Source organism: Cetorhinus maximus, chromosome 19 (genome assembly GCF_964194155.1).
Source record: "Cetorhinus maximus chromosome 19, sCetMax3.hap1.1, whole genome shotgun sequence".
Taxonomy (NCBI): Eukaryota; Metazoa; Chordata; class Chondrichthyes; order Lamniformes; family Cetorhinidae; genus Cetorhinus; species Cetorhinus maximus.
Genome location: NC_135897.1, coordinates 70,507,215 through 70,532,985, shown reverse-complemented (window position 1 = coordinate 70,532,985; position 25,771 = coordinate 70,507,215). Strand labels below are relative to the sequence as shown.

The following is a 25,771-nucleotide window of genomic DNA, read 5'->3' as shown; positions in this document are numbered from 1 at the left end:
ATGATGGAAATGCTGTCCACAGGTTTTTATTTTTTGTTAATTTAATAACAGAAACCTTATCCCGCCCTTGGGTGAGGTTTCATGGAAAATGCAAAATCCGCCTGGCCAATTCGACCACGGAAAATCGAAGACAATTGCAACTTTACTTACACTAATTGGTCTCTTAATTTTCGGTGTGCAGGCTTCCGTCTTTTGCGTGCACTGCTGACCAAGATATCACGCGAGCACGGGATGACGTCGGGATGCTTGCCCTACGTCATCTCATGCAATTTCGTGTCCGATTGGGTTATGTGCATGGCCGCATGCTGATCTAAAAGTTCTGCCCCAAGTCTTGCCAGATTTTGGACAATGCACCCACTGCACATTATTTAATGTTTTGAAGCAGAAGCATTTATCTCCCAAACTATGTTATCTCAAGCTGTGCTGAAAATACTAACAACAAAATTGCTATTGTTGATATTTTTATGGTGCTAAGTTGGGCTGATCATTGATTAAGCAACATAAGAGCATCACTTCAAAATGCTTTGACTGTGGTTATGTTCCACATGAACTCTACTCAGTGTTAGACAGGCTTGAGCAATGATTTTAGTCAATTGTGAGGGAATGTTATTCTGATCTTACGTCACATATAGGCCTTTTAGGTAAGGTTGGCAGATTTCCGTTACTAAAGGATATTAGCGAACCAGGTGATTTTTATAAACATAGAAACGTGCAAATATTAATGGCACAAAGAAGGTCATTCAGCCACATGTCTGTGCTGGCCGAATACCCAACCTGATCCCAGATTTCAGCTCTTGGTTCACTGATCTGTAGATTTGGGCACCTGAAGTGCATATCCAAATGGTTTCTAAATATTATGAGGGTTTCTGCCTCTACCACCCTATCAGGCAGTGAGTTCTAGAACTCCATCACCCTCTAGGTGAAAAAGGTTTCTCCTCAACTCCTCTTCAATCCTTTTACCTATTACTTTAAATTTGTGCTCCCTGGTTATTGTCGTCCTTACTGAAGAAAAATAGGTCCTTCCTATCCAATCTATTTAGGCCCTTCATACAGGTAATTCTATACACCTCAATTAAATCTTCTCTGTTCCAAAGAAAACAACCCTAACCTATCTAATCTTTCCTCATCGCTAAAATTCTCCATTTGTGGTAACATCCTTGTAAATCTTTTCTGTATCCTCTCTAGTGAGATCACATCCCTCTTATAATGTGATGGTCAGAACTGTATGTAGCACTCTAGCTGCAGTCAAATTAGTGTTCTGTAAAGTTCTAGCATAGCCTTCCTGCTCTTATGCTCTAGTTCTCGGCCAATAAAGGGAAATATCGCATATGCCTTCTTAATGACCTTATCTAGCTGTCCTATTACTTTCATCTGGGATCTGTGGAAACATTTAACTTTATTTATAAGACAGCAGCAGAAACTACACATGTGCATCAAATGCCATAACTAAAGAGAAACTCTCTTGTAGAGGTTCCCCGCGCTGCTAACACATTGGTTTACACAGATCATGTGATGTTGCCACACAGGATTATTCTTAAAGCTACAGTCCTACGTTTCCCAAAACTACAATTACTACACTCCTCAAAAAATTCAACCAAGTTAGTCAGATGCAACATTCCCTTCACAAATCCATGCTAAATGACAATTTAAATAGTCTCTCAAAATTTTTCTAATAATTTGTACATCACTGAGGTTAGGCTGTTTGACCTGTAGTTACTTGGGCAACCCTTCTTCCCTTTCTAAACAATGGTACAATGTTATTAGCCCTCGAGGTCTCTAGTGGCACCATTCCTGTAGCCAGAGAAGAATGCAAAATGGTCAGAACTTCTACTATTTCTTCCCTAGCTTCCTTTAGCAGCCAAGGATGCATCCATCCAGGCCTGGGAATTTATCCACTTTCAAGGGTGCTAAACACCTTAATATTTCCTCTCTCACTATGTTTATTGCATCCAATATTTCACTTCATCCTCCTTAACTACAATGACTGCATTGTCCCTCTCTTTTTTGAAAACAGATCCAAAGGGCGGAATTGTCCCAGGTTTGCACTAAGTGCGGTAGCGGACGGGTAAAATGATGTTTAACCCGCTGGCCGCAATGGTGGCTTCTCACACCGTATCATCCCAAACCTGCCTCATTAATCATCCATTCCCAGGAAACAAGCCTTTTCCATGGCGGGCAGGCTTGCCCGCCACGCCATCACCTCACCGCTTTATCACACTGGGTGTCACATTTAAAGTACGGTCGAGTGCACACCTCTCAGTGCTTCCAGCCCAGGACTGCTGCAAATAAGACATGGTCCCGAAAGGCAAGGCGACTGCAACCCCCATGTTTAGTGCTGCATTCCTCGAGTGCCTTTTGGAAGCTGTGAAGGCGCGACGTGATGTCCTCTATGCTCACTCTGGCCGTAGGAGGGACAGCAACATACCATTCTGGCTTCGTAGGCATTAGTGATCAGTGCCAATGCTGCACAGAAGAGGTTGGCCATTGTTGTAGGGTGACCGAGTTGTACTATTAGTAATAGAGTTGAACTGCAGATGCTTCTTAAGTGGAAACATTAAGTTTATTTATAATATACTCAGCAGCAACTACACATGTACTTTCAACTCCATCTCTACACCGTGCTCAGGTAGCCAGTGCTACTCTCCTATTGGTTACTACAGATCATGTGATCTTTCCTAAGAAGTATTATTCTTAAAGGTACATTACACACTAAATAAAACCATAATTACTACATTCCTCCCCTTTAATTCGGCTATACATATTATATTTACAAGTACGTATCTTTCAAGACAATATAATATTTACATTGGGTAAGGAAGTTACAAGTTCAGTCTTTCAGGTGGTTTCCTGGTACGTGTGGAATGTCACAGCTCCACAACTTCAGATTCTTTGTCAGGAATCCCCTTTTCCGGAGTTGCCTGAACATCAGGGGCTTCGGTGGCACTTGCAGTTCTGTATCCTCAACTCTTACAGGAACATCAAACATGTCAGTCCTGGATTGAGCATCCTCATCAGGAGACGCGGACGCGGTCATGGTCACTGGTGGAACTATATCTTGATGATTTGTCTCTCTCTTCCTTAAATGGTCCATGTGTTTACGGATGATCTGGTCTTCCACCTCCACGTAGTAAGATAGAGGTCCAGTCACCTTATTTCATCGGTAACCACTTTGATCCTTCCATGAAGTTCTTCACGTATATCGGCTCTCCCACGGTAAATTTCATCTCGTGACTATGCCAATTGTGTCTAGTTTTCTGGCTTCCCTGACTCCTTTCCATCTTCCCCTCTAAATTCAGTATTATTAAGCTCAATCTCGTCCTGAGGCAGCATTTCAACAATAACTCAGCGGGTGTGACACCTGTTGTTGTGTGAGAAGTAGTCCTGTAATGAAAAAGAAAGTGTGCTAGCTTGGTTGCTAAGGAATCACCAGTTAGCTTTTTCATGCCTGTCTTGAACATTTGAACCTCCCTTTCGCTTGAGGAAGGGTGGTATGGTGCAGTTTTTAAATGAGCGATACCATTGAGGCTGATAAACCCGTTGAGACTCAGCACTTGTAAACGCTGTGCCACTATCGGAAATTGTTACTTCTGGTAGTCTGTGAATGACAAAACTCTGATGCAGTTTCTCAACTGTAGCGCCTGCGCTGGTGACTTCACCTCATAAACGTCCAACCATTTTGAATGGGCATCGACAGTGAGCAGAAACATTGTTCTCAGGAAAGGTCCAACGTAGTCAATGTGTAACTGTAACCAGGGTCCACCTGGCCATTACCATGGGTGTAATGGAGCTGTCACTGGCAACTTTTGCAGTTGCTGACATTGTCCACAATGCTTTACCACACACTCTATTTCGCCATCCATCCCTGGCCACCATAAATAGCTGCGTGCTATGGTCTTCATTCGGGAAATTCCTGGATGGACACTGTAGTTCAACTAAAAGAGGCTCCCTTCCTTTTGGAGGAACTATTACTTGTGCAACCGACAATAAGATGCCACCCTGACTGGTTTTCTCATGTCTTCTGTTGAAGTGCGGTTTCATTTCATCAGATACGGTCTCCTGTGACCAACTGTATAGCACTTATTCTTGTACTTGAGATAGGACTGTGTCCCCACTTGTCCAGTCTCTGATCTGTCGGGCACTTACCAGTGAGGAATCTAAGAAATTTAAGAGTAAAACAAGTTCCTATGGAACTGGGACGTATTCATCATTTTCTTGTAAAGGCAAATGACTAAGAGCATCGGCGTTTGTGATTTGATTGCCAGGCCGATGTACGAAAGTATATTCATGTGCAGCCAGAATTAAGGCCCTATTAGTATTTCTGTATCTTCTTTCAATGTGCCTTCTTCTTTCTAGTGCAGACTTTAATCTTGGCCTTCTTTTTGACTTCATTGTTGGCCAGACTTCTCTCAGATGCTCACTCAACTTGTCTGAGCTCAGTGGCTGAGTCTCCAAAAATTTCATTTTCTGTCTGCTTCTTGGAAGATTCTGCGAATTTTGCTTGCAAAGCCTCTTTGGCTTCATTTAGCTGATTCTTCAGCTCTCCCGTCTCTTTTTTGTATTTGTTTGCTGCCTCCTGGAAAATTGAACATTGTTGTGTTTTCTCTGCCAATTCATTCTTCAGTTTGTTCAGAGAAGTGCTGAATTCTTTCTGTTTCTCTTCATACTTTTCCAGATGTACAAACTTTGACTTGAGGGAATCTTGTAGTGTGTGAAGGCCTTTCAACAAGTTTTATTTTCCCTGCGAAGGTTGCTCACCTCATCTCGAGCTCTATCATCAAGCAGGGTCTCTTTGAGTTTCTTCTGCTGTTCTTCCAGGGTTTTGGCTTAAGACAGCCTGCATTCCTTCAAGTTGTTGAGCCCTTACACACACCTTTTTCAAAACAGGAACACTTCCAGCTTCCTTTTGGAATCTCAGTGGCCAAAGTTGATTTCTCTTAGCCAATGTCACCCTAGAAGGCTTGGTCCTCTGCCTCTCAATGCCAACATTGGTAGCTTTGCTGATTGGCTTCCAAAATGGACAGTTACTCTGCTTATGCCTTTTATTTCAGTGTATTCACCTGTATATATTTTTAGCCTGGCAGCTGTTTGTTCTAAACGTAATTGATGTTCACCATTATTCACATATCTGGAGGTATGTTCTCCAATTACTGTAGTGGAAGCTCCAGTGTCAACGTCCATTTTAACAGGTTTGCCATTTACTTTCACTGTGACAAATATTGGTTCTACCTTTCCAACTTTCAGATTAAACAATGAGTAAATGTCAATATTTGTTGTTTCAGGCTCTTCTACATTGTAGATTTCATTGGGCTTCTTCTTTTGTTTACAAGCCTGCCTGAATCTTTCCTTGCATTGACTCATCATATGTCCATTTCTGTGACAATTGTAGCATTCGATTTTTTTAAACTGCCAATCGTTAAAAGACTGATTGTTTCCACCTCTATTAAAATTATTCTTCGATCTCGTTGTTAAGTTATTTTTCTGTACTCTTCGGCTAGCTTCTCAGCAGAGTCTCACTTTTTCGCATCCCTTTTGCTTGAGGTTTCCTGCCCGGTGTGGAGGATGGCGCTATTTTGTGCACCCTGCATGGCTTGTGAATCTCTTACAGCGCTTTCCATGGCCAGCGCTATCTCTAGCATCTTCCTGAAATCCAGATTCACTTTGGACAATAATCTTTTCTGAATAGTGTCCTCTTTCACACCACATACTAAACGATCTCTGAGCATGTCGTTCAGAGTCGTATCAAACTCACAATGTTCCATTAGCTGCTTCAAATTTGACATGTAGCGTGCAATTGTCTCACCCAGGGCTCTATTTCACAAATTAAAACTGAATCTCTGCATCATGACTGAATGCTTGGGTTGAAAATGGCCCTTCACGAAGTCCATCAATTCACTGAAATTCTTCAAATAACTTCTTCAATTCTAATGGAGCTTGCTACTTACAATCACTGGGTGAGGTACAGTGCCGATTGCTTTCTAACTTGATTTCTTCTGTTCAATCCCGTGTTATCCTCATTGCCAGTTTGTTGTAGGATGGCTGAGCTGTGCTATTAGTAATAGAGTTGACATGCAGACACTTCTCAAGTGGAAACATTAAGATATCTACAATATACTCAGCAGCAACTACACTTGTTGCTTTCAATTCCAACTCTATCTCTACACTGTTTGCTGAGGTAGCCCGCGCTACTCTCCTATTGGCTACTACAGGTCATGTGACCTTTCCTAACAAGTATTATTCTTAAAGGTGCATTACACACTAAATAAAACCATATTTACTACAGCCATCCAATGCAGATAGAGGATGAATGATCTCATCCGCGCTGCCAGGGTAAGGCTACCATGTCATCACTCTAAACTCACACACTCAAGCCCATCACACATTCACTGGCATCTCACTCACTGCCAGTTCAAGGGACATCACCGCTCACTCTTTCACACATACCCTCACATCTCCATCCAGCCTCATCTCCTCTGGAGACTGCCTCCTCAGCCCTCACCATCTTGAGGCCACTTGCACAGATCAACTTGTGTCCCCACATAAACCCTGGGATGCCCACCTTACCCAGTGCAGCCCTCACCCTGCAGCCTCTTCCCTTGACTGAGGCCACTTCCCCCACTTCCCCAAGTCTGAGCCCTGCAACCAAAAATGCCACCTTATGGCTGGTCTGGTAGGTAGAGACCTGCCCGTGAGCCCCCGTAAAAGTGCTGTGGTTTTGTCTGTGAAGACAGGCGCTGGCAAACAAACCTCGAAGTCTCGAGCGAAGTGCAGCCTGCCAGGTGCATGACACTTATGTGCAGTTGTGAAACATGTCGGTGTGCAATCATGCTGATCCAGAGTGGGGGGGGATGAGCCCAGTGGGCTAGCCTTACAATGATATGCAGATGTCCTCAGTGATATACAATGAGGTTCCCGACATCCGATGGCAGGAAACGCATCCTGCCATTAACGGGCTAAGCAAACTGGTTTTACAACATTGTGAAACTGATTTTTGGCCTTCTTACCATATTGTTTGCTCACACCGCCGATCACATTCCAGAAAATTTAACCTTGCCCCAGTTTAAAACTTTTACTCAGTCAATCTTTCTCCTTTTTCAATACTATGTTACCTTTAACTGAATTATGATCACTACTACTAAAATGCTCTCCCATTGGTACCTGTCCATCTGTCCAGATTTATTCCCTAAAGCCAAAAAGAGAACTGCCTTTTCTCTTGTTTTGCGTGCTGAGTGCTGGCTAAAAAAGCTCCCCTGAATTCATTTTCAGAATTCTGCACCTTCTATAACTTTCACACTGAATTTATTGTTACCATTTGTTTCTGCACTTCTCCGCAATTTGCTTATACATTTGCTCCTCTATCTCCCTTTAAATGTTTGGGATTCTATAGTATATTCCCAGTAGTGTGTTTGCTCCTTTTTTATTCTTCAGTTCAACTCATGTGGCCTCATTTGCAGATCCCTTCAGCATATCATCCTTCCTCACAGCCGTGATTTCTTCTTTAATTAAATGTGACCCTTCCCCCCCTCCCATCATCTATACTGTCTAAACACCATGTAACCAAGAATGCTGAGCTGCTGTTCCTGCCCTTCTTTAAGCCACGTTTTATAATAGCTATGATGCCCTAACTCCATACGTCTATCTGGGTTTTTACACATTCTTGTAGTTACATGGGGCAGGATTTTCCCTTTGTTGGGTGAGAGCGGTGGGCGCCCTGGGAATGGCCGTGAAACAGATCGCTGCCCGCGATCGGGCTCCGACCATGATTCACACTGGCGGGCCAATCAAGGCCCGCTCAGCGTAAAACACAGCTCCGCTAGGGCCGGGAAGGGCCGAGCGGGGGCGAGGGCCTGTCAGCCAACAGGTCCTTTGGCGACCCGGCAGCCAGTTTAAAAGCGGCTCAGGCAGCCCCTGGAAGGCTGCCGTGGAGGACGTCCCCTGAGCTGACACTATGGACCGGAGTGCAGCTGGACATGGCAGGCAGGAAGGCAGGTGGGTGGGCACTCGGCCCCCCTGTTTCTCTGATGAGTGCCTCGCCGTCCTCCTGGAGGAGGGGGCTGCAAGGAGCTACACCCTTGTCCCCAGGGATGGGAGGAGGAGGAGGCCACCGCATATCACCAAGAGGGCATGGGAGGAGGTGGCAGCGCTGGTCAGCAGCGCTGACCATTGTGTGGTGCTCCTGGGTGCAGTGCCAGAAGTGCTTCAATGACCTGCTGCGCTCAGGAAGGGTGAGTATTGTGTTGGCATGGGTCAGTGTGCAGGTGTGTTAAGGTGTGGCTATTCCCCACCGTGGACCTCAGGGGTACTAGAGTCTGAGTGCCAAATGTCAATGCCGCCGGAGCTGGTCAAGGGGATGAGCCCTGGCTGCTTGGACTGAGTGCCTTGCGGTTCGATGGCCACAACTTGGATGTGTTCTGCCAGGTGATCCTCAGTTGGGGTTGGCCAGGCTGCAATGGCTCTGTAGGTACAGAGTGGACTAATCAATGCTCCTCTGTTGCTTCAGGAGAAGTCAGCCCACAACATTATAGAAAGGTCGCGGACCAGCAGAGGCCCTGGTAGCTTCCTAGTGCCCTTGAGATGTGAGCAAGAGTCCTGGAGCTCGAGAGCCGGCACGCCCCACATGGCAACCGGGCGTGGAAATGCGGGGGTGCCAGGTGGAGGCAAGAATGCAGTGCACAGAGGTGAGAATTTTGGCATGTGCAACCATTCTAGTGTGGTCTCCTCATTGATGTGAGCCTCGAACCTGGAGTCCCCATTGGTCATTGGAAGACGAGGGCACCGTGATGCAGATCTCCGTTGTCTCACTAGGGTACCTGGCATGCACAGTGACAGTGTGATGACTTTAATTATCGACATGTCCATCTTCTCTCTTTTTAGGTTCACCAGCAGGCTTTCGCTATCCAGATCCTGAAGGGCCACTCCTGACACCGGAGGACCACTGGGTGCCATTTGCACCTGCATAACGCTTGCTCTCTGAAGCAGGCAGCAGCACAGATACCAGCACCTTGGTGGGCATTAGAGCAGCGGCTAGTATCTCAGTGCACATTGGTGAGGGCACTTCAGAATGCTTAAGCTGCAGATGGAGACAGAGAGTGCCCAGGGTGCCAGCAGCCGGAGGGCTGCTGGGGACCAGGACGATGCTCAGTTGAAGGCTGATGTTGAGCCTCTGGAGTTGTCCATTAGGTGGCAGATGCTGGATGTCCAGTGAGATGTGCGGGAGGATCTGGCGGAGATCCATGAGGGTCTGCGTGCCATGGTATTTGTCATAGAGGAGTCCATGTGGAGCGTGAGCACTGCGCTGATCGTCATGGCTGAGTGCACTGCCTCCTCCATTGTGATAGTGGTGGCTCTCATGGAGAGGCAGCCCCAGGGACAGAATGAGGGGTTCCTGAGGCTGCACTTGGACCTGCAAGCCCTCACACAGGCACTGACCTCAGGTGGTCAGTGTCAGTGTGGAAGATAGATGAGGCACCCAGTATCCCAGCTATGTGGCTGTCCATCAATGGTGTACAGGGAGGTCCACAGCGACCTCACGTTGGCGCACGAGCTGCCTGTCGTCTCTGCGGGCTCCTCTCGGGGTGCTCTGGATGATGGCAGCAGCTCTTCTGCCTCTCTGCCAGTGAGGCTGCAATAACTGGGGAGATGCCAGCCGTGGCACTGGCTGTTCCTTCCCAGGCAGGGCCATCACAGGCTCCACTGGCCAGAGGACGACCACCAAGGTCATCAAGGCCAACAGGACAGCAGAGTGAGCAGGCTGCCTCCAATGCCGGTGCCAGTGAGCGGGAAGCACCTAGATGTAGCACTCGCAAATGTAAGTTAAAGGCATCATGAGCACAAGAAGGGCAGGTCACAGGTGATTTTATGTTAATTTATGTTTAATTTATGTATACTGGTCTGATGTTAAATACCAGAAACGTTTCTGTTAAGATTATTGAACTGTCAGAATGACATAAATTGTGTTTTTGTTGTCATCGCCTGAGTATGCTTCACCTTTTTCTTTCATTGGTGCAGGGAACGCTCTGAATTTTATTGCACAGGCACTGAGTGTCCTTTGGGTTCAAATGAAAGCATACTTTCAGACATCCGGGATGGAGGAGGAAGCCCTGGCATGCGTTTGAAGCTGATCTTTGGTAGCCTAGCTGAAGGAGCGTTGGATCAAGGTGTCCCTGGTGTCCCTGCCTCCCTGCAGGTTACTGAGGTCTGGCTCCAACCCCTCAGCGTTCTCCTCACCTCTCCTCTTCTTCAGACTCACTACTGGACTCATCACCTGTGGCCTGTGGAGCTGCGTCAAGAACCTCTGCCAGATTGTGAAGAGCGCAGCAAGTAACCACGGCCAGTGACACCCGCTCTGGGGGGTATTGTAGTGCTTTCTCTGAATGGTACAGACATCAGAGGTGCATCTTGAAAAGACCTGTGGTCCTCTTTACCACCGCCCTTGTGAATGCATGAGTCATGTTGTAACGCTTCTCTGCCTCTGTTCTTGGGTGACCGAGAGGCATCATGGGCCACCGCGTCAACAGATAGCTCTTGTCACCCAGCAGCCATCCATCCAGTTGAACTGAAGCACTGAATAGCCTAGGTACCTGGGAGTGTCTCAGGATGTACGCATCATGGAAGCTGCCAGGGTACCTTGCACAGACATGCAGAATCTGCTACCTCTGGTCACACACTATCTGCACGTCCATGGGGTGGAATCCCTTCCTGTTGACAAAGGCACCCGGTTGACCTGCTGGCACCTTGATGGCCACACATGTGCAGTCGATTGCACTCTGGACGCGGGGGAACCCAGCAATCGCTGCAAAGCCTCTGGCTCGCTCAGCCTGGCTGGCCTCCTCCACCTCCTTATTCAAAGTCAATACCCGCCTGAACAGAGCTTCTGTCACCAGCTTGACGCAACTGTGGACAGCTGATTGGGAGACATCACACAGATCTCCCACTGAGCCCTGGAAAGAGTCAGAGGCATAGAAGTTGAGGGCCACCGTGACCTTCAGAGCCACTGGCATTGGATGTCCACCCACACAGTCGGAGCTGAGCTCAGGCCCAATCATTGGCAAATGGAAGTCACGTTCTCACTTGAGAGGCGGAGCCTCCTTCAAGATTGCACCTCAGACATATGGAGGTAGCTGCATTGCCGCCTGTAAACCCTGGCAGCAGGATAGTGGTGTCTTCTGCAAGCCTTCTGCCTTGGGCTACATGCTGGCCCTGTGCCCCTTGTGCCTGCGCCTCTCCTCCCACAGGTCCCTTCCCTGGAAGCTGCATAGGGATACTTGGCCTCCTCTCCTTTCTGCCCCTCTGTTCCTTCTCAGAGGAGGTGCCTCCAGCAGAGGCCACAATCTCCATTACCAGGGTAACAGAAGGCTGTCTGATACCTGGAAGGGTCCACATGGTCTGAATCCTCCAGGGGCCTGGCAGACAGCAATGAGTCCTGAAATGAAGCCTAGAAATGCTAAGAATGAAGCCCTGAACAGAGATGAAGCTGCCAAGTACCAATAAGCAACTAGCTGAAAACTATCTCCAAAACTGCTCACAACTCACACTGGCAATGCTGCTGACCCTTTTTATCCCGCCCTTGGATGAGGTTTGTGAAAATGTCGGCTGGCTGCCTGCCTGTTTTGCCCGTGCGATGAGCTCAAAATTGCACAGGCAAGGAAAAATCACAGTCAAATGGACTGCTAAGGGCCTTAAGTGGCTGCTTAATTAATGGTGGGCGCCACTCTGGCCCCTGTGCGCCCGCCAAGCGAAATATCACGCGAGTGCGCAATGATGTTGGGACGCTCGCCTGACATCATCATGCGCCCGCCAGTGGGATGATAAATTCTGCCCCATGGTCACCATTACTGATTCTAGCTTTTTATTCCAGGTTTGTTTAATTAAGAGAATTTAAAATCCCCAGCTGCCAGAGTGGGATTTGAACTCATACTGCTAGATCATTAATCCAGGCCCCTAGATTAATACTCTAGTGATTTGTCCACTATGCTACCATTCTCTTAAACTTTAAATCGATAAATATGGTGAGAATGTAACCTAACATTTGTCTCAAGTCTATATATTATCATGCCCTACTCTACGCTGCCATGGCTACTTCATATTTGTGATTATAGAAGCAAGGAACAATTTTTTAATTATGTTTTTATTTCATAGACACGTGAACGGTGGTAGTGTGATGGAGAAATCACATTACAATGTTCAAACCAGTAGTCTGTTCATTAAACTGATCAGCAATTTTGAGAAAAATCAACCTTTTCAATGAAATGTGATAACAATATATAACAGTTGTATACTCACAACCTTTCCCCAGCAATGCACACTATAAAAGTTATTGCCATCAATTCTGTCTATCAGTGGTCAAACGTGGTGTCGTTGTGGGTGTGTGGGAGGGGAATGAGTAGGCATCATAGCATAGATGTTGAAATATTTGTTTTCTTATCTTGAGGGCAAGGCCACTTTTTATTAGTTAGGTTGATATCTGATTTGTTCAAATATGGTAGAACAAATATAAGACCATGTTGCACAAGAAAATTCAAGTATTTACTGAAAGGCTGGCTTTGCCAGACTTCCTAACTATTTATATGAATCAGAGGCAAAAAGCAGTTTAGCACCCTGATCTTTCTTTAGTGCTGATATCTGTTTGCGGGCAGAGTAGTCTGTACATCCACTATCCAGCATGATGCTGCTATATATTGCACTCTTTACCATTCAGCTGTTATGTGTTGATCTAAGATCGGAACCTATATTTGAACTTGAAGATCCTTCAATATATCCCATTGATTGTAGTAACCCAGAGGTTCAAATTGTTGTGGATCTCACTCTTAGAAAATTCAATGCTGAGCAGCAAGGCAGCCATCAATATGCTCTTTACAGAGTCACCGATGCAGAAGCACAGGTGAGCAGATCTTTTACTCTGATGTTGTATAATATTTGTGTGCAAATCATACTATTATTTTGCTTTGCTTTATGATATTTCAATGCATTTCCTGTCTCTTTTTAAGATTATTTGTGTCTAACCGTAGTATTATGCACGCTCTCAGGTTTTAGCCATTCTTTAACTGATCATTGGGAGGAGACTTACCACTTAAATCTTCCCATTACTTAGTTTCTGCTCAGCACATTGATTACACTGTAACTGAGATCAGGAGCTTGGCTTCGGATGTACCTACACCACACGGACTACAGCGGTTCAAGAGGGCAGCTCACCGCCACCTTCTCAAGGGCGCCCACATGAATGAATTTAAAAAATGGACAAAGTTATATTTTATGGTGCCATTACTCAGTATATTGGAGCTCCAATATACCACACCACTGCACAGTACCCCCATGCTTCACCAACATGATGCCCAATATCCTGTATTGCCATGCTGGATCACCATGCCACAATACTGATTCACTGTTCAGTGATCCACTTAGTTAGAATTAGTGCAAGTTCTAAACATTACCACAAAGTATTCTCAATTGGTAGTTTATTACACTAGAAGAAAGGAAAGAAACCAGAGAAGAGTGCCATGTCACTGTTAGATCAAATCTCACTATCTTCTGAGGTGAATATTACAATTCACATTTGATCCACAAGAGTAATTAACTAGCTGCCCAGACTGGACCTGCTTGAGGTGAGAGACCTGCAACTATAATGTGGCCTAGGTTTTCCGCTCAAATTACATCAGTTCATTAGCTTAACTTGAGTGGACTTTGGTGCAAAATTCTTCCTAAGGCTGCTCTTCCTGTCACTTTTGTAATTCCCCTCCAGAAGTGACAGCTGTCCAGCTACAGGAAGGTGAATTATTATAGAATGAAAATGACCTCATCTAACACATTTTTTGTAATTGGTGTTAATGCAGTGAGGGGGGCCAAGAATACCATGTGATCAACTGCACAAGTTTATGGAGCCGACCTAAATGAGCTAGGAGCTCCTAATTAAAAACTGGCCTTTTGCTACTAGCTGCATGAAACCTGAGCATCAGAGGCCAGCAATGCTTAACTCTGTATGAAAGCAATCATAGATGCTAAAATTGATGACTCTAAATTTTCCCCTTGTGGGAGAGACTAGAACCTGGGGATGCAACCTAAAATAAGTGGCCTCCCGTTTAAGACTGAGATGAGAAGGAATTTTTTTATCTCAGAGTGTCGTGATCTTTGGAACTCTCTTCCCCAGAGAGCGTTGGAGGGAGGGTCAATGAATATTTTTAAGGCAGAGGTTGATAGATTCTTGACTAACAAGGGAGTCAAAGGGTAGAGTAGGCGGAATGTGGAGTTGAGGCCACAATCAGATCAGCCATGATCTTATTGATTGGTGGAGCAGGCTTAAGAGGCTGAGTCGCCTGGTCCTGCTTCTTATTCATGTGTTTGTATGTTCGTAATTCTGCTGGCACTATGACAATATTAACTATAGAATGCTAATTGTGGGGGATGAACAATGCAAATGTGTTAGGTTCATAATTGTAATTTTTATTGGATTATGATTGCCTATAGGACAAATTGTCACCATAACAGTACAAGTATGTTAGAAAAAACAAGTTCAATGGGCTGAAGAACCTTTCAATGTTCTACATGTATGCTCCTGTTATCTTTCCTAGAGTATGACCATTTCCACAATTCTGAGAATATCAAGGATCTTTTCAGAATTGCTGAGGTTTTAGCAAATGTAAAGAACCTACAGCCCAGTGTCACCTCTCATATGCACATTGTACTGACATGTACTTGTTGTAGATGAATAGATACACAGACTTCACGCAAATTATATTCCTCTCCCAACTTCATCAAGATCTTTATGTTTGTTGTTCCCCCCCCCCCCCCACAAATGGTCCCAAATCCTATTCAATCACTCCTGTTAGTTTCAGTTTTGCTTGGTTCAACCTGTAGTTCTCTCAGGTCATAGTTTCCTAATTTGTTTCCATCTGTGAGCAAGTCACCACTTCCTGTGAATTTCCATGTCCCAGTTCACCCCAAATATTCTGAACCCTGAGTCCTCTATACATCATATTCCTTCCACCACAGATGTTCCCAAGCTCCAATACATTTCATCACGTAATCCCCAAACGCAGTCCATTCATTTCTCTTCTCTCCAGTCCCCGGTCATGCACCCTTCTCAACCACTTCCTCTTAATTTTCACTCCACCCAATATGTGATTCTTCTGGAGAAATTTATTAATGCTACCTAAATATAGTTTAGAATAATCTCCTGCTCTATAATTTAATTGAACATTTATTGTTGCCATTGATGACATCAAACATATAACACAACTGTCAGAGCTTGGCAGCAGTTGGACACATTACAAACTTTAAGAGCATTCCTTCTTCATACTTTACTCTGTCCATTAATTGGACATGTATTTCTCCAGGAACCAGTCCAAAGCTATTCTCAGCTCCCAGTGGCTTGCTTCCTTTTACATTTTCCTTTTCCAGCCAGATAACTTCTGATCGCCGGACTGACTTTCACAGCGAGGGCTACCTTGGAGATTCCTTCCTCTAGCCAAAACTAGTTGAATCTTTCAGCCTCATTTAAATCCTCACAAACTTGGTCTTTTCAGTCCCCACGTGAGCTTCCACTCGAATTCTGTGCATTGAACAAGAGACTAGCTGCCTCTACCTTGCTGCTGCTCTCTCTCTCTCTCTCTCAGATTTTAAAAACTGACCTGTCTGTGAGATTCAGGGACATCTTAAGAAAACCCTGTAACTCAATCCTGTTCCCCTCTCAAAGTCCATTTCTGTGCCAAAGTGAACCACATAGGCCTTGTATCCAGGTAGAAATGTTAGTTAGCTATTGTCTAGACACCCAATTCCATTTCATCTTGGAGTTAAATAGACAGTTTTACATATAACCATTTATAAAGCCTGACAAACACCTCCCTATGAGATTTGGAGACTAACAGTATACCTACAGTCAGCATAACTGCTCTGGTCATTATTTACGGGTGTGAACACCTTACACCTTCTTCCCAGTAAATCAATCTGGATCTCGCTGTCCCCATAGTAACCAAACAACCCAGCCTTATTGTTAAGCAGGATTTGGAGCAGGTCACATGAACCCCTTTACTACTCCGTTTTACCTTAAATTAAACAGACACTTTCAGGACATAACAAACTTATAAACTTTGCATTTGTCACTCCTTACACTTCAGTACTTTATACAGGAAACAATATAATACGGTACATGATTTCTATTACTTCAACAGTTTTTTTGCAGAGTACAGCAATTTAGAATTTAAAATAATATTAGCCATTGCATCAATTTAAAATTGTTCAGGAAATAGCGCAACAGAAAATTCTCAGCAATGTTACATTGTAGAATCCTGATGAGCTAATATAATGTTACAACAAGTGTTACCTGAATTCCATTTCAATGTTTTAGTTAGACAATCAAGGATGATGCTTGTCTGACGGAAATCTGTTATTCACAGGGATCACTTGGAAGACGATATTTTGTTGCGTTTTCTATCCGGGAATCGGATTGCCCTGTTGGAAGTGAATCACTCTGGAACGACTGCAACTACAGAGCACCTAGAGAAGCTGTAAGCTTTCTGATTATCTATTCTGAAAGGCCCTTCAAACAGCTTCAAACATTTGCAACAACTTTTTCAACATTGGCCAGGATTTTACAGCCCCACCGCGGTGTGTCTCCCCCTGGTGGATGCGGCGAGCCATTTAAATATCCATTCAGTTCGTAAGGACCGTGATATCCCACCGGGTGGGAGGGGCTGCAAAATCCTGACTATCGTTTTATTATTAGAAACCACATTCAGGGCAGTCTTTCAAGACTTCTTTCGGTTGGGAATTTCTTCAGAGCTTGCTTCAGCTCCACTGCAGTGATTTCACTGCATGTGCAGCAGACATTCCATTTATGTACATAAACAAGATTTCTGTTGCATTTCTGGCAAAGTTACAGTTGTGAGGTGGTAGGTGGCTGGAGGGGGAGGGGGGGTGGGGTGGTGGTGCGGGGGTGTGTGTGTGTGGTGGGGGTTGGTGGGGAAACACCTCCAAGGAAATTCCAGCCCCTAATAAAGGTTATTTGAAACGGTACAGCACAGATGCACTAGGATGCCGCCAGGTGTGGGGAAATGTAAATATGGAGAAAGACTTGAAAAGTGGAACTGTTTGCAACAGGAGAGTAGTTTATGTGATCCTGGGAAGGAGCTGTTGTTGGCTGCATTGCCTTATTTCCATTCCCTACATTGCAACAGTGATCACGCTTCAAATGTATTTCATTAGCCGTAAATTGCTTTGCGACATCCTGAGGTTGTGAAAGGCCCTATATGAATGCAAGGTTTCTTTTGCACCTGGACTGCTTGGTGTCTCCCTTTATGTGTCAATTGTACAGTGAAAGGGGAAAGTCTAGTTGCCTGACATAGGCTGCAGTCCTGAGAAATGGCAGCCTTATACTTGTCCAGTCCAGCCATTTAGCCATTTTCGTTGTATTGGGCTCTGGGTCTGTGTATCCACTGATCAGTAGGCTGGCGAGTTAAATGGGAGCTGGAAGATCCTAAAAGATCTGAGACAGTGGCCTGTGGGTACCCATAAATTTCTATCTTAGTGCATTCATACTCGTCATTTGCTGGAATATTTAATATTTCAATCAAACTGATAGCCTCGATGTCTGGATGATTTCTCATATGTAAATTAAAGCCTTTTTTCCTAATTCTGATATTTACTTTTAGTCTACAGGTCATTGTGAGTCGAATGTGTACATCCATAAAACCCAAAGAATAGCTGAAGTGGCTGATTACAATTGCACCATACATTCAGGTATGAGACACTAAAATTATATTTAGTAGATTATGTTTAAGAAACTATGCTTCATTTTCAGGTACCTGAGGCACACGCCTCATTTTCAGGCACACACACACTAGGAGAATCTACATAGAAGCTTGGGGTTTCATTTGAATACTTTGGGTGAGCTTGCAGTATCTGTCATGCCTCCAGATGCACATCACTCATTTTTGAGGGACCATTTTCAGGCTGACTGACTTGCAAGTAGCAGTCTTGGTAAGTCAGAGTGTTCCTCCAGGACCCACAATGAAACCCAGGACAAAGGAACATAAGAAATAGGAGCCGGAATTGGCCATTTGGCCCCTCAAGCCTGCTCTGCCATTCAATAGGATCATGGCTGGGCTGATCTGATCTTGGCCTTAACTCCGCTTTCTTGCCTGTTTCCCCAAATCCTTGTCTCCCTGACAGTTCAAGAATCTGTCTATCGCAGCCTTGGACATATTCAGTGATTCAGCCTCCCCTACAGCTCCCTAAGGTAGAGAATTCCAAAGATTCATGATCCTGTGAGAGAAGAAATTCCTCCTCACTCTTGTCTTAAATGGGCGATTCTTTATTCTGAAACTGTGCCCCCTAGTTCCTAAAATCCCCCACGAGGGAAACACCCTCTCAGCATCTATCATGCTGAGCCCCTTCTGAATCTTATACATTTCATTATGATTGTTTCCCATTCTTCTAAACCCCAATGAGTATAGTCCTAACTTGCTCAACATTTCCTCATACGACAACAACTTCATCAGCGGAATCAACCTGATGAGCCTCCTCTGAACTGTTTTCAATGAAAGTATGGCCCTCCTCAGACAAGGACACTGAAACAGTATGCAGTACTCTACATGTGGTCTCACTAACACCCTGTACAGTTGTAGAAAGACTTCCTTACTTTTACACTCTATCCCCATTGCAATAAAGGCCAGCATTCCACTTATATTCAATTACTTCCTGTACCTGCTTGCAAACTTTTTGTGATTCATGTGTAAGGCTGCCAGATCCCTCTGTACTGCAACATCCTGGAATCTCTCTCTAGTTAAATAACACTCTACTTTTCTATTCTTTTCTTCCAAAGTGGATAATCTCACATTTTCACCCATTATACTCCATCTGATAATTTTTTTCCTCTTCACTTAACCTATCTACGTCTTTTTGCAGACTCTTTTAGCTGAATTTTTGTCTGAGGACAGGAAACAGGAGGTAGTGGTGTTTCCAGGCCTGGGAGAAACAGTCACTTGTTGGAATTTGGATTGGGGTGCTGCTTAATTGGCATGGAAACAGGCCCTCTGTTCAATTATGGCAGATGGGCTCTCGAAGCTGCAAGAGGTCTTCCAGCTTCAGGTGAGCACCAACTGCATTAAGTGGCAAGTAACTAAGAGTGCGCTTCATAAGATATCTTTTCAGCCAAGTTTTAAAAACATAATTAGAAAATAGAGAAAGCAGCAGGGCGGCCCTTGTCTGCGCCCCGCCCAGGCAGGCCGATGAAATGATGAAAGGTCACAACATGAAACATTAACTCTGTTTCTGTCTCTACAGATGCTGCTGGACCTGCTGAGTATTTCCAGCATTTTCTGTCTTCGTTTTAATGAGTCTAATTGCCTGCCCATCTCCTGGGGAAAGGTGGCCTTGCTGGGACGTGAACCCACAACAGCCAAAATGGCCAAGCTCTGGCATGAGGTTGGGAAATCGACCCCCTCAGCCGGTTTGATAATTTTCAAGCCTTGTTAGCCTCCCTTCCTGACCTCAGTGGGTCCCAAAAATTCAGCCCTTTACATCCTCCTCACAACCTGCTTTCTCCTCTATCTTTGTATTGTCAGCAAATTTGGCTACAACACGTTCAGTTCCTTCATTCAACATAGATTGTAAATAGTTGAGGTTCTAGAAATGATCCCAGTGACACCCCACTAGTTACAGCCTGCCAACCCGAAAATGACCAATTTATCCCAACTCGCTGTTTCCTGTAGTTAGCCAATCCTCTGTCCATGCTAATATATTAACCCAAACACTATGAGCTCTTAACTAGTGCAATATCCTTTTATGTGACACTTTATTGAATGCCCCTGGCTCTCCCAGGCAATCGTTTCTGGAACCATCTCCTTCTAAACTTACCTTTGTATTATTAAGTTCCCATGGGTCCCCGGTGGAAAACTCCTGCTCTACTTGCTTTCTCCCACCCACTGGCACCATACCATTAATGCACAGCCCAGAGTCAAGACTAACCATATAAAAAAATTGAACGACTTAATGGTTTCATGGTGCACATTAATCAGCTTCTTAGTGAATTAAACATTTTTTGATATGAGAAAACTTTCAAAAGTACCTATTTTTGCCAAATACCTAAGAAAATTAGCAGATTTTGAAGTTGCTCTCCAATCAACACAATTGGTGGAATCTCACAATTTCAACCTGGGGTGTGATCAGTTTTATGGAAAGGACCTGTCTTGAGTGAATTGAATCTTGAATAATGTATAAGATCACAGAAAATGGAAGCATTAATGGTTTTGGATGTAATTCACACTTAAGATTCGCCAATCTTTTGTATTGGTCCAACCGATGTTGCTGAGATTGTGCTTTATATCTCGCGGAAACCAACAGAAACTGAAAACCTTTGCCTTGGAGAGCGAATGGAGCCCAGAACCTGCTAAATCAACAGAGAGAATTCTACAAATTGAGCAGACAAAATTCTACAAGTTGAGCCATGCTAATTACACAACACAAATAATGGAACATATAGTATAACCTTTTATCTATATCTGTTATATAACAAACAAAGGGAGTCTGGGAGAGCCTTTCTATTTCAAAGTTTTGTTTAGAACATGGAATGACCTACCAGAGGCAGTGATAGAAGCAAATCAATAACAGGATTTAAAAAGAAAGTTGGTAATTTTTTAAAGAAGTGACATTGAAAAGGTTACGGTGAAAGGGCAGAGGAATAAGAATAGATTAATAGCTCTTTCAGAAAACTGGAGCAGGTGTAATGAACAGAATAACCTTCGATGATTCCATGGTGCAGATTTATTATTGTTTCCAATATAAATAATTTCATCTGTTTGGCTGCACACTAATTACCTGTGACATTGCTTCCCAGATCACCACTCAACGATTGAGCCAGAAACCAGCCAGTGTCTTGGATGTCCAGTGGATCTATCAATTAACCATCCCAGCTTAAATGAAATAATTGGCCATGCTATTGTAAAGTTTAACACTGAGAGCAACTATACAAATTACTTTCAGCGTCACACTGTTTACAAGTTTACTCATCAGGTTAGATCTTTCTCTGTAAATATATTAATAATTAGCGTCATTTTCTTTTATATTTCTGGGTTGTCTCATTCTCGTCATCTTATGGATCTTCTTAATCCCCAGCTGAGAGGGCAAGACCTCATCTGAGCCTTTACTTTAGTCCAGGTATAAAATATAGAAGTGAAAAAATTATGGAATAAAAAAAAATGCCCAGCAAGATTTTCCTTCCACAGAAATATGCGACTTCCCTTTCATGATCTTCCGCAACCTCATTTTACATTAGGAGTGAAAGCTCTGAAAATATTCTTTAACCTCCAAAGGCAATCAAGTGAAAATTGAGAAGATTTGTCTTAACTTAAATGATCTACATTGCTCGATCCCGACAAGTTATTTTCTGCAGGTGAAATTCCCAATGTCCCATCAGTACAGAAACCTTTCTTTATTTGCCTGACTTTCAATCACGTCTTAAATCAAATATTTAGCCAACATTTTCTAAATTGTTATATTGCTCATCCATTTTTTCTCTTTAAGCTAAATGGTTTTGTAAGCTTTCAGCTCATTCTTATCATGAATCAAAAATAATATTAAATTCATAGAGCTAATTGTTGTCACAATAGCTTTATTCCTATCGTATTGACACTAAGCCACTAAAATAAGTTCCTTAATTGCAATTTTAACTTTAAAAATGCATTCTGTTCACCATTATTCTTTTTTCTTGTGTCCTGTTATATATTCATTCATTTTTAATTTTTTAACTTTAATTTTATATTTTCATACAGGAGGATGTAAACTAGATTGCCAGGGGATATGGGAACCTGAGAGGGAGCTTAGATTGGAGGGAAGCAAAATTGGTAATAGGAAGTAGAAAAGTAGTAAACAAAATCAGAAGGCAGATGAAATGAAGGCAAGCATCAAATAGTATCAAAATGTGGAACAATGTTAAAAAGACAGTGGCCTGAATTTTTCAGTTGGCATGTGGGGGTGGGCCCAACAGGCTGGCGTGTAAAATGATGTGCGATGACGCTGGGCGTGCATCCCGATGTCATCGCGCTGTCTCACGATGTTTTGTTTGGCGGGCGCACGCCGGAGTCGACCGCGCGTCTGCCGATAATCGATAGGCCTATTAAGGCCTTTAACGAATTAATTAATGTCATTGTTGACGCTGCCCATCCAACCTCAAGATTGGCGGGCAGGCGAAAAGGCCAAGCGGCTTTTACATTTTTTAGGAAACCTCATCCATGAGCGGGTTAAGGTTTCCCAAAGCTTTTATTAATTAAATAAAAAAAATTTCCGAATTATAAAATCATGTGCCATCTCACGTGACACAGTGACATGAGTGGACATGTTTAGTTAAATTTTTCATCCATTTATTTTTTTATTTCAAAAGCTCTTCAATCTCCCCGAGGCAGCTCCATGCCTCAGGGAGATTGAAGCACTCTTTCACGCGCATGCGTGAGAGAGCGCCGGCCCTGACTCTCCTGCCTCCCAACCGCCTGCACAGGTAGCACTGAGCAACACCACTCGCATCTTATGCTGGGCGGGCCTTAATTGGCCCGCCCACGTCAAAAGGCAGCATGGAGCAGATCGCGGGCGGTGGTCAGCTCCACAACTGCTCCCGCCAGCCGACTGAAAAATTCAGGCCAGAGTTACGGGTACTCTATCTGAATGCAAGCAGCATTCGCAACAAGGTGGATGATTAGAAGGTGGAAATAGAGGTAAATGGGTATGATTCAATTGCTATTACAGAGATGTGGTTAAAGAGTGACCAGGACTGGGAACTGTATATTCAGGGACATTCATCATTTAGGAGGCATGGATGGAGGGGACGAGGGGTGGGGTAGCACTGTTAATAAGGGAACAGATCTGTACATTAGAGAGAGAGGATCTTAAATTGAAGGCTCAAGATGTAGAATCAGTTTGGTTGGAGCTAAGAAACAGCAAGGGGAAGCAAACATTGGTGGGAGTTGTTTATAGGCCATCAAACTGTAGTGATAATATAATACAGTAATAATTGGTGGTTTCAACTTACATATAGACTGAGTAAATCTAATTAGCACTAATGCTGTGGAGGATGAATTCCTGGATGAATCTGGACCGATTAGGGATCGGGCTATTTTAAATTTAGTATTATATAATGAGAAAGGGCTAATTAATAACCTTGCTGTAAAGGAGCCATTAGGAAATAGTGACCACAATATGATAGAGTTTTACATTAAGTTTGAAAGTAATATAGTTCATTATGAAATTAGGGTCCTAAATCTGAACAAAGGAAATTATGAAGGTATGAGGGGCAAGTTCACTATGGTGGATTGGGAAAATATATTAAAAGATTTAATGGTAGGCAGGCAAGGTTTGTATTCAAAGAAATATTACATGGCCTACAACAAATACATATTTCTCTAAGACACAAAAACCCAACATAAAGGTGAATCAACTGTGGCTAACAAAATAAGTTAAAGATTGCATTAGATCAAAGGAAATGGCTTATAAGATTGCCAGAAAAAGTGGTATGAATGAGGATTGGGAGCAATTTGGATTACAGCAAAGGATGACCAAGAAAATGATAAAGAAAAAGAAAAGAGAATATGAATGCAAACAGTAACAGAAGGGCTGACTGTAAAAGTTTCTTTAGGTATGTGAAAAGGAAAATATGACAAATGTGTGTCCATTACAGGCAGAGACGGGAGAATTTATAATGAAGAATAGGGAAATTGCAGAGAAACTAAATATTTGATTTGTGTCTGTCTTCACGGAGGAAGATACAGAAAATCTTCCAGAGATACTAAAGAACCAAGGGACTTGTGAAATTGAGGAACTGAAAGAAATCAGTATTAATAAAGAGGTAGTACTCAAAAAAATTGTATTGATGGCTGATAAATCCCCTGAACCAGATAAGCTACATGAAGGAGGTGGTTATCTTCCAAAATTCTATAGGTCCTGGAAAGGTTCCTGCAGACTGGACAGTAGCAAATGTAACCCCAGTATTCAAGAAGGGAGGGAGAGAGAAAACAGAGAACCACAGACCTGTTAGTTTTATGTCAGTGGTAGGGAAAATGTTAGAATCTATTACAAAGGATGTGACAACTGGACAATTAGAAAATAATGATATGATTGGGTAGAGTCAACATGGATTTATGAAAGGGAAATCATGTTTGACAAACTTGTTGGAGTTTTTTGAGAATGTTGCTTGTAGCATCAATAAAGGAGAACCAGTAGATGTGGTGTATTTGAATTTGCAGAAGGCTTTTGATAACGTCTCACACGGGAAGTTTGTGAACAAAATTAGAGCACATGAGATTGCGGGTAATACACTGCTATGGATTGAGACTTGGTTAACAGACATAAGGCACGGAGTAGGAATAAACGGGTCATTCTCAGGATGGCAGGCAGTTACTAGTGGGGTACTGCAAGGATCAGTGCTTGGGCCACAGCTGTTCACAATCTATATAAATGATTTGGATGTGGGGACCAAATGTAATATTTACAAATTTGCTGATGACACAAGACTAGATGGGAATGTGAGTTGTGAGGAGGATGCAAGGAGGCTTCAAGTTGATTTGGACAGACTAAGTGAATGGGCAAAAACATGGCAGATGGAATATAATGTGAATAACTGTGAAGTTATCCACTTTGGTAGAAAAACAGAAAGGCAGAGTATTTCTTAAACGGTGAGCAGTTGGGAAGTGTTGAGGGATCTGGGTGTCTTTGTTCACGAATAATGCAGGTGCAACAAGCAATTAGGAAGGCAAATGGTGTGTTGACCTTCATCACAATGGGATTTAAGTACAGGAGTAAAAATGCCTTGCTGCAATTGTGTAGAGCTTTAGTGAGACCACACCTGGAGTATTGTGTATAGTTTTGGCCTCCTTATCTAAGGAAGGATGTACTTGCCACAGAGGGAGTGCAACTGAGGTTCACTAGACTAATCCCTGGGATGGAGGGATTATGTTTTGAGGAGAGATTGAGGAAACTGGGCCTGTATTCTCTAGAATTTCGAAGAATGGGAGGTAATTTCATTGAAACTTAGAAAATTCTTACAGGGTGTAACAGGATAGGTGTGGATAGGTTGTTTCTCCTGGCTGGTGAGCCAAGAACCAGGGGACACAGTCTCAAAATAAGGAGCACGCCACTTAAGACTGAGATGAGGAGGAATTTCTTCACTCAGAGGGTGGTGAATCTTTGGAATTCTCTACCCCAGAGGGCTACGGAAGCTCAATCATTGAGCATGTTTAAAATAGAAATCAATAGATTTCTGGTTACTAATAATATCAAGGGATATGGAGATAGTGGGGAAACATGGTGTAAGAAGTAAATGATCAGCCATGATCCGTTTGAATGGTGGAGCAGGCTCGATGGGCAAAATGGCCTACTCCTGTTCCTTTTTATATATTCTTATGTTCCTATATCAAATCTAACCAATATCTCTAAAAATAAAATTCTTCCTTACATCTTCTTTTCTCTGACTCTCATCATCCATTTTGGAGGAATGAATAACTTTTAAATGTTCGGGTTACGTTTGGCTAAAAATTAGGTATAGTGGTGTTTTTGTTAGCTAACCGAAAGTCAGGAAGATAAGGATTGGCATGATCACATCAAAGCTGCAACCAAGTCAATCACGGATGCATTTTTATTCAGCAGCCCCTCAGGAAGAGGCTGCCAATAAATGAATGAAGTTGCAGATAGCATAGAATATAAACAGCTTAACTTATCCCACATAGATTAATTAGGTTTTAGTAGCATTTGTGGCTTTTGTTGGAAGTCTATTCTACAAATATATTAGGCTGTGTGAAAA

The 25,771-nt window shown here is 43.4% G+C and overlaps 1 protein-coding gene across 1 annotated transcript in view; it reads left to right on the top strand.

The window, feature by feature from the left end:
• The first annotated feature begins 11,904 nt into the window (after positions 1 to 11,904).
• kng1 (kininogen 1) overlaps positions 11,905 to 25,771 on the top strand; it is a 35,657-nt gene continuing 21,790 nt past the window's right edge. The window contains exons 1-4 of the mRNA XM_078564090.1: positions 11,905 to 12,877; positions 16,386 to 16,496; positions 17,640 to 17,727; positions 20,825 to 21,000. Coding sequence (XP_078420216.1) covers positions 12,659 to 12,877; positions 16,386 to 16,496; positions 17,640 to 17,727; positions 20,825 to 21,000 — 594 coding nt within the window. The 5' untranslated portion in view covers positions 11,905 to 12,658. The remainder of the gene's footprint in view (positions 12,878 to 16,385; positions 16,497 to 17,639; positions 17,728 to 20,824; positions 21,001 to 25,771) is intronic.